This window comes from Eleutherodactylus coqui, chromosome 3 (genome assembly GCF_035609145.1).
Source record: "Eleutherodactylus coqui strain aEleCoq1 chromosome 3, aEleCoq1.hap1, whole genome shotgun sequence".
Classification (NCBI taxonomy): domain Eukaryota; kingdom Metazoa; phylum Chordata; class Amphibia; order Anura; family Eleutherodactylidae; genus Eleutherodactylus; species Eleutherodactylus coqui.
In genome coordinates this window covers 133626438-133641424 of record NC_089839.1, presented here as the reverse complement: position 1 = coordinate 133641424, position 14987 = coordinate 133626438, and the positions used below count along the sequence as shown (strand labels likewise).

The window sequence follows — 14987 nt, the reverse complement described above, 5'->3', positions numbered from 1 at the left end:
GAGAGTAATAAAAATGCATCATCTGCATACGTAATAAAAAGTTCTTTTATGAAAGCCTTCCCTTCCGTTTAGGATAGAATATTTAATTAAAAGTTAAGTTTTATAAGAAAAGAAATAAAACTAGGATTACAGTCTGTGACACTTGCGATCACAATATCGCTGCGCTTTCTTAACGTGAATGTCAATAGGACTTTCTAATGTTAAAAACATAACACACAAAAAAAAAAAAATCGCAAAGCACAAACTTACGATTTTTGTGCGATGCGTTTTTTTTTTTTTTCAAATATAAGTTTTATTAATGGCACCAATACAATGCTGATTCATGCTGTGAAGGAACAGTATTTGCAATGATGATCAGGCAGTCCCTATACTCCCACTTGATAGTTACAGACTAATATTTAAATGTTATCCTTTATGTGTTACAGCACCAGGATGGGCCATAGAAAATCTTGACATTAAAGTGAGAGCAAGTATTGTGTTGCAAAATTAAGTTGTCAAAAGTTGTAAAGTCCAGATGATTTGAGAATGCAGGTCCAGAGCTCACAGCTTGTCCAGAAAGTTATCCAAGGCGGGAATACCTTCTTTAAGACCCTTTCGTTTGTGGGTCTCCGCTACAACTTGGAATGGCCTTGTGGTGTTGTCAAAAGGATCACCAGGAAGAATCTGCCAGTGGTCGAACACGCACTGAGGGAAGGCTTGGCCACCAGTATTGGATCGCAGATCAGCAGTGAAGCCAAATGATTCGTTGACTGGCAAATAAGCTTTAACAATAAACATTGGTGTGCCGGCAACCTGGGATTCTTCAAACACATGGCCACGCTTCCTGTTCAAGACACCATAGATTCCTCCAACCACTTGCTCGGGGCACTGGATCTCTACAAGATAGATGGGTTCCATCAAGCGGGGTTGTGCCGTTAGTACGCAAGCGTAGAGACAGCGACGAGCGGTTGGTATTATCTGTCCACCACCTCTGTGAATGGCATCAGCATGAAGGGTCACATCATGCACATCGAAGCGAACAGCCCTCAAGTTCTCTTCACAGAGAGCACCCTCCTTTGTAGCCCATTGGAAGCCTGCCACTACACTGTCCTTGATTTCATTTAGGTACTGGACTCCTTTGGTGACATCAGTGAGGATATTTGGCCCAGTTCCATCAGGACCAAAACACAAGATCTTTCTTGCTTCAGTGACATCCCATTCGTATTTCTCAGCCAGATAACGGGCCCTAGTCTTCAGCTCTTCACGAGCTGCCACATCGCCTTTGTTCAGCTAGGCCATCGGGGAAAGGACGAGCCTTCATGTACAGACGGTTGTGCTTGTTGGGAGACTTTGACAAGCACAGTTGGCTGGATTCCTCACTCTCGGTCTCTCGATAAGACACAACGGGATCAGATTTCTTAATTGGAATACAAGCATGGTCTTCTTCCAGATCTTTCAGACAGATTTCCAAATGCAGCTCACCAGCTCCAGCAATGATGTGTTCCCCAGACTCCTCAATAATACACTGCACTATAGGGTCAGATTTTGCCAGACACTTCAAGCCTTCTACAAGTTTTGGGAGGTCAGCAGGGTTCTTTGCTTCCACAGCAACACAGACAACAGGGCTCACGCTGAACTTCATAACACGCATGTTGTGTGCATGTTCAAAGGTGGTGATTGATACGTGGTACCACAGCTCCCACCCAGAGAGGAAAGCGTGTGGGGTGTCGATTGCTTTTCATAAACAATTTCCTCATCAACTTATATCTTCTGAGATTGATGTGGAAGGGCGATATATCTTCCTAAAAATTTCTTTCAGCAATACAGTACTAACAATTGCCAATGCTTACTTCCCCAACCATTCTCAGGTATCCTTCGGTGTCCGGCTCATCGACAAACTCTCAAGATTTGCTGCAGGTTCCCGAATAATCCTCGGTGGGGACTTCAACCTGTGCCTCGACCCGGAACTGGACTCGTCAGCGGGTAGGACTGGGGTCTCTACACTCTTACTGAAAAAACTTAAAAGGGCCCTAGGCTCGCTGAAACTAGTAGACATGTGGCGAATCTTACACCCAAACACAAAGGACTATAGCTACCACTCTGTCATACATAACAGCTACAACAGACTAGATTACCTATTCATTTCCCAAGACCTACTAGACCTGTCTCCTGACAGCTCTGTTGGTGTCTTTCTATGGTCAGATCACGCTCCAGTGTTTGGGGCCCTCCAGGGTCTTACGGGGAAAAAAGGGAATAACACATGGCGTCTCAATGACAATCTCCTGAACGACCCAACATGCACAGAGGCAATCAGACAGGCAATACAGGACTTTTCTAGTGTCCACGAGGCAGACTCCCCTACAGACGAACTAAGAGCAGACTTATCAGATACCCGAAAGAAAATCCTCTCCATCCTGGACCAATACACACTTTGCTCTAGAGATAGGAGAAGGGGGGGCTTTTACGAATTTGGAAACAAATGCGGCCGGTGGTTGGCCAGGGCTCTCCATCCCAGGACATCTACACCCCATATAACCTCCTTAAACTCCCCTGGTAAGGGCCAGTTACATTCCACCGCTGACATACTGGAGTGTTTCAGATCGTACTACCACGATCTATACAACCTATCGGAAAGTCAGGGTACAGAATCCCAGCGAAACCCCTCTACCATAGAAGACTACCTTGATAGACACGCGCCAGGAACTATACCAAGGGAGGGCACAGAAGGGCTTGAGGAAAGCTTCACAGAGGGTGAAATCCAAGAGGTAATCAAAGAGCTTAAATTAGGCAAAAGCCCAGGACCAGACGGGTTCACCCCTCGATTCTATAAAGCATATGGGAGTCTACTGATCCCCCTCCTATTAAAATCCTTCAACTCCATCTCGGAATCCTGCCCATTCCCACACCAGGCTTTACAAGCCATAATAACAGTCATCCCTAAACCAGGGAAAGACCATTCATCCTGCAGCAATTACCGCCCTATTTCATTAATAAACATAGACACCAAAATATTTGCTAAAATATTGGCAACCCGTCTGAAACCGCTTATCCCAGCTCTAATTAATAAAGAACAGACAGGTTTTGTCCCTGGAAGGGAGGCGAAAGACAATACGATCCGTTCAATCTCCCTGATCTCTAGGGCCCGTCTTGCGGGGAGCCCCCTGTGCCTCTTGTCAGTAGATGCAGAAAAGGCGTTCGACAGAGTGCACTGGGGGTTCTTGGAAGCGACCCTTCGGAAAATTGGAGTGGGACCCAGGTGTCTATCCTGGATCATGGCACTATATCGTCATCCGACAGCATACATCAGAGTTAACGGATCTCTTTCCTCCTCTCTAAAAATCAATAATGGAACAAGACAAGGGTGCCCTTTATCCCCTTTCTTATATGTCCTGGTGATGGAATCCCTGGCCAACGCCCTTAGAAGCAATCCCGACATCCAAGGCTATAAAGCAAATGCATCTGAGCACAAACTTGCTTTGTTCGCAGATGATCTCCTGATGTACCTCACCAACCCGAGAGTTGCCTTACCAGTAGCTCTATCAGAGCTTAGGCGCTTTGGACGGGTTAGCAACTTTAAAATAAATGCACACAAGTCCGAGATCCTAAACATAACAATACCACCGGACGAGGCTTCGAGCCTGAAGACTTCCTTTAATCTAAAGTGGAAAGACGATCACATTAATTACCTGGGGATTGCACTAGCTAGCGACCCAAACAATCTTTTCAACTTAAATTATAAGCCAATGCTGATAAAACTAGGGAAGGACCTTAAAAAATGGTGCCCCCTTACCATTTCATGGTTCGGGAGAATTAACGTTTTAAAAATGGACTCCCTCCCTAAACTTTTATATCTCTTCACAACCCTTCCACTAAAATTGCCTAAATCCTATTTCGACAAGATTAGGCAGATATCACGGGACTTTGTATGGGGGGGCTCTAGACCTCGGATGAGACTTAAGACTCTTATACGCCAAAAGAGAAATGGAGGAATGGGCCTCCCAAGCTTCGCTTTATACCATAAGGCATCCATTTGCAACGGCGTCCTAGACATTATACACAATAGATCATCCAAGCTCTGGGTCGAACTTGAGCATGAGAGCATCCCCTCACAAATAATGGGACTATTCTGGCTCCCGCTAGCCTCAGCTCGCAGGATCCCATCAATACCACCTTTGACAAGTCGGCTTCTGGACATTTGGAACAGCTTCGCGACCCGCCTTGGACTGATATCTAGACCGGGCCCTCTCACTCCTCTATCTGGAAACCCAGATTTTCCCCCGCTAAATGAGAATTTCTCCCGACCATCAGAGGAGACTCCCCCTCCTTTGCGGATCAGAGATGTCATCTCCACGTCAGGGGTTCGGCCTATGAGGGAGATCTTGGGGGAGGGGGCCTCCAAACCTGGAGCGTGGCTACGATATCTCCAAATAAGACACTTTATCCAGACCCAGAGCCCCATGGAAACTCTCAGATCTCCTCTTTCCCAATTTGAACGACTTTGCATATCTCCCACGCCGGTTAAATCCGGGGTCTCAGTAATATACCATCTTCTGGTGTCAGCAGAGACTCACAATGACGTTGTCGGGTACGTAGGGAAATGGGAGAGAGAGCTGGGGAAAACTTTTACAGACGAAGAGTGGCTCAAGTCCTTTGCTTTAACTCACACCCTAACAACATCGTCCAAGCACCAAGAAACTAATTACAAACTACTCTCACAGTGGTACAGAACACCCGCAACTCTGGCCAGGATATATCCCCAGACCCCAGATACCTGCTGGCGTTGTTCCCGGGAAAGAGGCAGCCTCCTCCATATTTGGTGGGAGTGCCCCTTGGTCTCCCCCCTCTGGAGTGATATAATAAACCTCTATAATGCAATCTTTAGGGACTCGGTAGACCTCACACCAGAAGCGGCACTACTTTCTATACTCCCTGGCTCCATAGCTAAAAACAAAAAAAGCCCACTTAGATTCTTCCTAATAGCTATGAGACAAATAATTCCGAGGCTCTGGAAGTCTTCCTCACCTCCCTCGAGAATCCAATGGCTGGAAGCTGTGGACCACATAGCCCAAATGGAGGAAATAACGGCTCACGACGAGAACAAACGGGAGAAGTACTATTCAACCTGGTCAGTATGGATACTATTCCGCAACTCCAAAGCCCTGAAGATCTGGCTCCAATCGGGAGTTGTCCCAACTTGACTCCACCATTCCCACGGTTCATTTTGCTCAAATACAAGATACCCTGGTGGGACCACTAGTACTCCCAACCCCCCTCCCCCACCCCGTCCCACTGACCCCCTCTATCTGCTCTCTATTCTATCCTAAACTCTCTACCTTTTGCTCTCTCTTATCTCTACTAATCGTCACAAGTTAACTCTATTATTTCACTCCGTACTTTCTATCTTTAATAATTCCATACGAATTGTTTTTTTTGTTATTTTTTGAACAACATTTTATGACAAAATGTTCAAGAACATATGAAGCGATATATATGTCAAGTTATTATACTCGTGTAAACCCAATAAAAATATTTTGAACAACAAAGGTGGTGATTGTTCCGGTCTTAACCAAAAACTGGTCCACTCCAACCAAACCAACAATGTTGCCACAAGGTACATCTTCAATGGGCTCTACATAACGTCCCATCATCAGAATAGTTCTCTGAATGGGCTTCAGGTAAAGATCTTCTTTCTTTCCAGGGGTAAAGTTTGGTCCCATAATTCTAACTTTGAGGCCAGTAGACACAACACCAGAGAACACACGGCCAAAAGCATAGAATCTACCCTTGTCAGTTGTGGGCACCATCTTCGATATGTACATCATGAGTGGTGCTTTAGGATCACAGTTCTTAATGCCCATGGCAGCGTCATCATCAGGCGGTCCCTCATACAGAAGCTCACAACGGTACTTCTGAGCAGTCACTGGTGAAGGCAGGTGGATGGTGATCATCTGAAGGAGAGCTTCACCAGCTGGAAGCCAGCGTCTCATCACAGCCTTAAGCAACTGTTTGCCATCCTTATCCTTGTCTTCAGTGTCCAGCTTAATCTCCAATTTCTCAATTAGTTTTGCAGTCTCTTCTTTCTTGAAGTTCATGATGGCATCAAAAACCTTGAAGATTGGGTCCAGGACCAGCTGACAGAATGTTCTTGGCAGCTTTTTACCATCAGCATTGGTGGCAACCCTGGAGAATTTGCCATTTGATGGGTCAAAATACCTATCGCCCCACAGCTTTTTCATCATGTCTTCCACTTTCTTTGCACGATATGTTGTTGACAGCTGACCTTCTCCCTTTGCAGCAAACTTTGCTACGTACATCTCAGCAAACTGTTTCAGGGTAAAAGCCCAGCCATGCAACCCAGAGCCGAAGCCAACGGTACGAAGAACTGGGTCAATCATTATGTTTCCCATTGGTCCAGTTTCTCCCTCACCGTAGGTGGAAATGATTACGTTCACATTTTCAACAATTCGTTGGAAAGTCTGGTACAGCTCATCCATTCCTAGCTGGAGTTCCAGAAGGGCACGGTCCATCTTGTTTATCATCAACACGGGTCGGATGCGCTCGGCAATGGCCTGGCGGAGCACGGTCTCAGTTTGCACACAGACTCCAGAGACACAATCCACTACAACTAAAGCTCCATCAGTGACACGGAGGGCAGCGGTGACCTCAGAGGAGAAGTCAACATGGCCAGGGGAGTCAATCAGGTTGATTAGAAAGCCACAGCCATCTTTACTTTGCTTGATGAAGGCCAAGTCGTTTTCAGAAAGCTCGTAGAAGAGGGAGATTGCGGTAGACTTGATGGTGATGCATCGCTCCTGCTCATCCTTACGAGTGTCCGTAAAACGCGTCTCTCCAGCTCGAGCAGATGCAATAATGCCAGCCTTACATACTAGCGAGTCTGTCAGAGTGGACTTCCCATGGTCCACATGCGCTATGACAGACATGTTGCGGATATTTGCCTTTTTGTCCATGATGGCACGTATCTGGTCAACCGTGAAGTTCACCATTGTGGCGGATGGCGATGGATTCTTTCACGGGGGAGAAGCCGGAACGGACCGTCTGCCTCAGAGCAGACAAACAGGCGGAAGAGCTGTGCGATGCGTTTTTAACATTAGAAAGTCCTATTGACATTTGTGTTTTAAAAAATGCTGCGATATTGTGATCGCAAGTGTGAAGGCACCCGCAATGGTATGTTTACAAGTAACGGAAACGCTACACAATGTCCACAGCAGAAAATTCTGTGACAAATTCTGCAGCATTTCTGCATCCAAAATAGAGTCAAAATCCACACCACTGGTGCGGATTTTGACCCGAGATCAGATGCATATCTGCAGCTGATTTCAGGACATACGCCACTCCCCTCATCTCTGACGTTTTCATACTGTCAGCGCTCCCTAGAACCCAGTGTTCTGTAGTAAGCGCAGTGATGCTGGTCAGGTGATATGGAAGTAGCATCACTTGACTAGGGGCACGGTACTCAACACAGGCTACCAGGTATCAAGTACTGGGGAGCACTGACAGTGCAAAGACTTTGGAAGTGAGGGGAGTGGCATATGTCCTGAAATCAGCTGTGGATTTTGACTCCTTTTTGCATGCTGAAATGCTGCAGAATTTAAATCACTGTGTAAACATTCCTTAAAACAGCATGTAATAAGCCTACATGCTTTTTCTTGCACCACACTTTGACCCCTTTGCTTTAACTTTGGTGTATGATGTTGGTGTCATTCGATGACACACATGCTCACCGGTGCCATAAAATCATCAAATGTGAGTTTAATACATTCAGTTTAATAAAATGTTAAGTCTATGGGCGGTGCTGCTGTGCTTCAGGCATGCGCTGGAATGAGTGAAGCGTTGCTAAGCAACACAGTATACACTTCCCAACCAAGAGCAATAGATAGACAGAGTGAGAGAGAGATAGAGAGAGACAGTGAGTGAAAGAACGAGAGAGAGACAGAGAGAGAGAGAGCGCGCGATAGAGGAACAGTGAGAGAAAAAGCAACAGAGAGAGCGATAAAGAGAGACAATGATAGAGACAGACACAGAGAGCGATAGAGAGACAGTGAGAGAAAGAGCAATAGAAACAGAGAGAACGACAGAGAGACAGCAATAGAGAGATAGAAACAGAGAGAGAGTAATAGACAGAGTGACAAAGATAAAACAGACAAAACAAGAGTGACAGACAAAGCAATAGAAAGACAGAGAGAGCGAGAGACTAAGAGGGACAGACAGACAAAGAGAGAATTAAAGAGACAGACAGAGAGATAGACAGTAACAAACAAACAGAGAGAGAGAGACAGAGAGACCGAGACAGACAAACAGAGAGACCTGTAGGTTTTTTCATATTAGATATATGTCCCAAATACAAAGTGACACTCTAAATAATCACCTAGCCAAGCAGATTTAGGCCTATGCCCACGGCCAGATTTCCGCCATGCTTCACCACAGCTTTTAGGTTCTATTGAACCTTATAGCTCAATGTACACGCTACGGAATTCCACCATGTGAAATTACTCGCGGCATGTCCTATTTGCCGCGGGTATACATGCGGTTGGCTTCCATTGTAGTCAATGGAAGCCGCCCGTCACGCTATACTTCCGCTGTAGCACAGCAGAAGTATTGCGTGAATATGCGACCCGCCCACCGCATCATATGACGCTGCCGGTGGTTCATGTGACACCGCCGGCACGCATGCGCTGTACCGCGCATGCGAGGCTTCTCGCAGCGGATCCGGAGGTAAGTATGGGGTCTTTGGGGGGTTGTTGTGACGGACTCCGCTGCAGTATTCCGCTTGCGGAGCCCGTCACGGCCGTGTGCATAAGGCCTTAGAAGTTTTGAAACTACCACTTTTGAAACATTTCATGTTTGCGCAGCGAACATCGGGTCAATCTAGTTATAATAAAAAAAGAACATTTGGTAATTACACAAACACAGCATATCAATGGCTTACATAATTAATAAACAACACACAGTTAGCCACTTCTTTATGATCACTGAACTTCACTGGGAGACATTAAAAACCTATTCTGTGTTGAAATTTAGTTAGTATATAAGACCAATTTTGTGACGTCATTTTGTCCTGATTAGGGATGCAGTGGCTTCTTCAATTGGTGGTTTATGATAAACTGTTTCCCCGTGTCACACAGAAGCATAAGGGTACCAGACAATGGTGTTTTTTGATCTAAACAAAATAATTAACTAAAATAAATAGCCACAGGACACTCACATCACCTAGAGAGCGCTCCAGACAGGAGGTCATCTTCATCAGATGTAGTGAGATCTTGGTCCCATCTTGGCTCTTCAGCGAAGTCAGCGCATTTAGAAACAACTAAAAAAGATGTATAAAAACATAACTAATTACAAACGTAGGTGGTCAAACTTTATTTTAAGGCTTAAGCTTGTAGGCACCTCACTTAGGGGCCACGAATGTGTGGGCTTGTTTGGCCAATAAGCTAAAATGCTTTCTTGAAGTACCCAGTTTGGAGCAACCCTCAATGGGCGCAGGGGTGACACATGGGATTTTTTTGTGGTATCTGTAAGATGCCATAAATTACATTATCATATATTTTGGACTATAAGCTGCATATGTTTGAATATATGTGCTTTTTAAACTACAATTGCTTCTTAATTTTATCAATGCTTTGTATTTTGTAAATTGGTTGGATTCTGTATGATAAATAATGTGCTTCAAACAACTGCATTCTGAATTAGTTACTTTTTTGAGAATAGGAATATTTTGTTGTTTGAGAAAACTGTAACGTGTCCTTGAAAAACAGATTGTTGTGTCAGTGTGAGTCACTTTGCTGGTGTTTTGGTTTTTCTATGTATTGGTCTCCCTGACTCTGGGGGCTGTGGTTCCAGTCTGCTACTAGAAGCAAAGGAAAGTATTGCTGGGTGCAGTGGTTCCTCCAGAGTTTGGAGTCAGAGTTCCTGACTACCTCGTTAAGATAAGTTCTGGGTTTTTGTTTATTTGTGGAGTGTTTTCTCTTGGTTTGTTATTTTTTTTTTTATTTACAAGTTTCAGGGATAGAGAGTACCCCAGGTTCTGATGTGATTGTGTTCTTGTCAGGACAGTTCATTTACTACTTGGGTAGGGACGTGCACATCTAAGAGTCCCATAGGAATAGTTCAGTTTATTTTCTCTTTTCCGTTAACCGCTTGTTGTCTAGGATCTGTGGTGTTAACAGTTCCCATGCACTTATTCCAGACCTGACAGATTGAATAGCCATACCGTTTCTTAAATACAGTTTCTTCCCGTGGGATTTTGGTAGGGTTTAGTCATGGATCCCATATAAGCTCTTTCCAACCAGCTAAGATTGCTGGAGATTGAGGTCGCTGATGTGGAACAGCAACACTCAGTTCATGGGGTTTCGGTGACGGAACTGAAGCTTGATTTACCTTAAAATTTTGGTCAATGTGTCTTGCGCTTAATTATTGCAAAAAAAAGAAGAAAATTTTTGAAAAATTAACAATCTTCAAAATTTGAAAATTTCAGTTTTGCTTGTGAGATAGATACACATACCACAGAATGGTTAATAGCTAGAGATGAGCGAACGTACTCGGTAAAGCACTACTCGTCCGAGTAATGTGCTTTATCCGAGTACCTCCCCGCTCGTCCTGAAAGATTCGGGGAGCGCCGCTGCTGACAGGTGAGTTGCGGCGGGGAGCAGGGGAGAGCGGGCGGGAGAGAAGGAGAGAGAGATCTCCCCTCCGTTCCTCCCCGCTCTCCCCTGCAGCTCCCCGCTCCGCGGCACTCCCCGAATCTTTCAGGACGAGCGGGGAGGTACTCGGATAAAGCACATTACTCGGACGAGTAGTGCTTTACCGAGTACGTTCGCTCATCTCTATTAATAGCATTCACCATGCGTCTTCCTTATGTTGGCATGATTTTGTGAACAACCATTTATTTTTCTCAGAACTTCATGAGTTTAAGTAGCAGTCTTTTAAAGTTTGAAGAGCACTTCCAAAATCAATTTTTTTAAAGGGATCAATTCAGTTTTAAGGGGTCTACACACTATAAATTCCTCCATAAATCACCACACTTTAAAAACTGTTCTCCTAAAAGTATTCAAAATGCCATTAAGGAAGTTTAATTCTTTTACGGGTTTGATGGAAATTAACCCCTTAATGATATAGACCTTTTTTTTTCCATTTTCGTTTTTTCCTCCCCCCTTTTAAAAAAAAAAAAAAAAAATCTTAACTCCTTTATTTATCCATCAACGTAGCTGTATGAGGGCTTGTTTTTTGCAGGACAAGTTGTATTTTTCAATCGTACTTTTTAATGTACCATATAATGTACTGAAAGACTTTTTTTTTAAAATGGAGTATAATGAAAAAAAAAAAAAAAAAACAACAAACTTCCATCATCTTTTGGTGAGTCTTGCTTCTATGGCGCACAAACTGCAACAAACATTACATGATAACTTTATTCTATGGGTCAGTATGATTACGATGATACCAAACTTATATAGTTTTTTTTTTTTTGCTGTACTACTTTTATTATTATTTTTTTCAAAGACATTACATTTCTTGGTCATAGCTTGGTCTCCCTTCTGGTCCAAGTTCCTTGCACCAAGAGATTCTTCACAGTCCCCCCACCCCCCAGTCGGAAAGCCTGGCATCCGTGGTGAGTACTTCCTATTTAAGAGTCAGAAAGGAACATCCCTGGAACATCACAGATGGAACTCCAGCCACCATAAACAGGAAACGCTGAATGTGCGGAGGTAGACGGATCTTCCGATCAAGGGAAGTCACAGACAAGTGAAAATTGGTCGAAAGGAATTGCCTCAAAGAAATCAGCCACAGCACCCTCATGTTGTGAAGAATAGTCAAAGGATTAAGGATTAGCAGAGAGTGTATATGTTTCTGAAGTAGTTTTGGCTTTGACAATAGTACACAGGCTTGAACAGTGTCGAAGAATAGACCCAGAAAATCCAGCTGTTGTGACTGTGTGAGAGAAGACTTGGGATGGTTGATGATCCACCTGAACCTGGAGAGCATCTCTAGAGTGATATGAAGACTTTCCAGGATGGCTTACAGGATCGGGCTTTTTACCATGATGTCGTCGAGATAGGAAATGACCACTATGCCCTTGGAATGGAGGATGGCCATCACTGACACCAGAACCTTCACGAAAACTCAGGGTGCAGTGGCCAACCTGAATGGAATTAGTAGTGAATCGCCCGGATGGCAAAGCAGAAAATCGCTGATGCACTGCGCAGATGGGTACATGAAGCATAGGTGTACCGTCTGCGACCCCAGGGGTCGCAATGGCGACCTGACCCCTGCGATGAGGGGGCCCAGAGGCCGCCTTCCTCCATATACATATGAATATTCAGTGCATTACCGGCTGGTTGCACTGTCGGCAGCATCACAGTGATCACGCCGCTGACATTGTGACCAGCCGGAGAGGAAGCCGACACAGTGCAGATGGGGAGGGAGGCAGCCACATGTCCCAACAGGAAGTGGAGCACAGTGATGATGTCATTATCGTGCTGCCCCAGCCTTCTGCTGTACAGCGGCTGCATCTACTTGTCCTTCTGCTCTGCTTACATGGAGAAGTGGTCCAGACCCTGGCTATTTGTGTGTGTGTGTATATATATATATATATATATATATATATATATATATATATCCTGGGGGGTGATGGGCCCGAACTGTACTTTTGCACCTGGGCCCCTGAGCCTTTAGGCACACCCCTAACATGAAGGCAGGTTTCCTTGAGGTGGATGGATGACAGAAACTCTTGTGGTTCCATGGAGACAATAGTGAAAGAGAATGTGGTAAAATACTGGTGGTGAAGGCACAACACTCTCAGCTAGTTGAAAACTAAATGTCCAAGATGTGATACCGGTAGTGAAAGCACTTATTTTTTATTTAACAACATAAAGAACCAGCAAGTGAACATGCATTTTGAGGGTTACGCTCCTTCATCAGTTCAGCTAGATTAAACATGACAGGATGCTGCCAGAGGTCCTGTATGTGGAAGGGAGACAGGGAGGAAAGAGGTGCTTCAGCTTTGGAATCTGTGATCTGTCGTACCACATAGGTTTCTAGCAGCACAGCCCCACAGATGTGGAATGATTGAGCTGGCTGGGTGTGGTGGTCTCCTGCTAGCCAATCACTACCGGTCTGGTTGCAGTTAAATATCCTCCCTCTGCAAGAGGATGCTGGTTTCCCTTCACTCTAGGGTTTGTTGGTTCTGTATGTCTGTGCAGGTGGCTAGACATGAGGAGTGAACAGTCCTGTTCTGTGGATAGTGTGAACAGGGGTTAGTCCAGTGTTTGTACAGAGGCCAGACATTAGGGGTGGATAGCCCTGTTTTGTGTATATGCTGTGAACTGTGGCATGTGCAGGTGGCTAGACATGAGGAGCAAACTGTCCTGTTCTATGTGGTTCTATGTCTGGCATGCTAACCCTAGTGTTTTGCAGTGTGATTTGTGTTTTGTGTGCTGGTCTGTTCTGGTTCCGTGTATTAACACTTGAAGGATAGTCATGACCGAGGTTCCTAGTGCAGGGCCGCCTTTAGCAAGGCCTTGCTTATTAGGTAGGGTCCTGCCATTCTCCTTGCAGCTTGGGGTCAGTTGTCTTGCTAGTGTAGGGACCTGCAAGACGAGGAGCCTTGATCGCGGCTTGCAGGCCTAAGTATTTTGGCCAATATATGAAACAATACTGTGTACTTTTATAGCTATAACATCTGTTATGTGTACAGGTATGCATGGCGAGTGTGTGTCGTCAGTCGGTTCCCGTTTGTGTCCTGGGTCACGTTCATGTAGGTCCGGTGTTTGTTTGTCCACACGAACGTAACACTACCATTTTTGGTACAGATGACTTCTTAAATCACTTCTTTGGAGTTTGGATTAACCAAATAAAAAAAAAATTTTTAAAAAAGGAAAACCAAATTCATATAATCTTTCATGTTTTACCACTTTTGCATAATAAAAGCACATTAGAAAAAAAATTGCATCGCCATACAGAGAGCCATGACTTTTTTCTTACATTGATGGAGCAGTGTAAGAACTTGTTTATTTCGGAATGAGCTGACTGTCTCTTTGATGCCATTTTTTTTTTAGCACATACAACTATTTGATCACGTTTTATTGCCTCTTTTGGAAGACAAAATGAACAAAACCAGCAATGTTTTAAGGCATTTATTGTGTGCCATTATTCTATTGTTCAGGTAATGCACATCTAACCATGTGTTGTAAATTACTAAAATCCCTGAAATCATACCTCACAGTTGTTAGTCCACTGAAACCAATCATGAAATGTCTCCTCGTAATTCTCATTAGACAACGACATGAAATGCCCATGAGCAGCATCACACAGGGGTCCCAGCTGTCGGACACTCTCAGCATAGTCCAGTCCCACACCTAACAACAAAGTACGATTAGTCTTCAGCGTCCAGACTCACCCGTAGGTCATGAGCATATAGATATTTCAGGGTTAATTTTATAGGGGTGAAATTCCTTTGCGTAGCAATGGGTGAAGTCTGGGACAAGTCAAATACAATTAACATCAACAACAAATAAGAGGATGATGCAAATCTGAAAAGCTTTTCACACAGTGTGTGAATAGAGCTTCATATGTAGAATTTTTTTCTCAATATAACTCAATACTCGATTCCGCTCCATACAATGCGGGTGTCAACTGTTTCTTACAGCCAACACCCATCTGCAACAGCTGTGATCAGCACTACTGCTGGTCGCAGCTGTTAACCCTTTATATGCCCTGGAGTTCGGGAGTCCTGAACGGCCCCGCGTGATGAGATTGCTATTTGGTTGCCATAGCATCCGGGTGCCTTTTGAAAGCCCCCCTGGGCTGCCATTGCAGATTGCCTATCAAGTCATGCATGTGGTATGGCTTGACAGATTGCCTTTTAAATCATGGTGTAATGTAATACTATGATATTACATCATAATGCAGGAGCAATTAAACCATCACAAGTTCTTGTCGCCTATAGGGACTAAAAAAATTAAATGAATAAATAAAAATATCAGTTTTAAAAAGTT

At 44.4% G+C, this 14987-nt stretch overlaps 1 protein-coding gene and 1 pseudogene across 3 annotated transcripts in view; both read right to left on the bottom strand.

Moving 5' to 3' along the window:
- The window catches only part of ERMARD (ER membrane associated RNA degradation), a 70445-nt gene that overhangs the window by 43913 nt on the left and 11545 nt on the right, over positions 1-14987 (bottom strand). For 2 of the 3 annotated variants that reach the window (XM_066596098.1, XM_066596099.1), the window contains exons 3-4: positions 14209-14348; positions 9203-9304 (exon numbers count right to left, since the gene is read on the bottom strand). In XM_066596098.1, the coding sequence (XP_066452195.1) occupies positions 9203-9304; positions 14209-14348 (242 nt within the window). The remainder of the gene's footprint in view (positions 1-9202; positions 9305-14208; positions 14349-14987) is intronic. The other variant, XM_066596100.1, reaches the window with a different exon arrangement.
- Positions 273-7051, bottom strand: LOC136620964 (elongation factor 2-like; annotated as a pseudogene).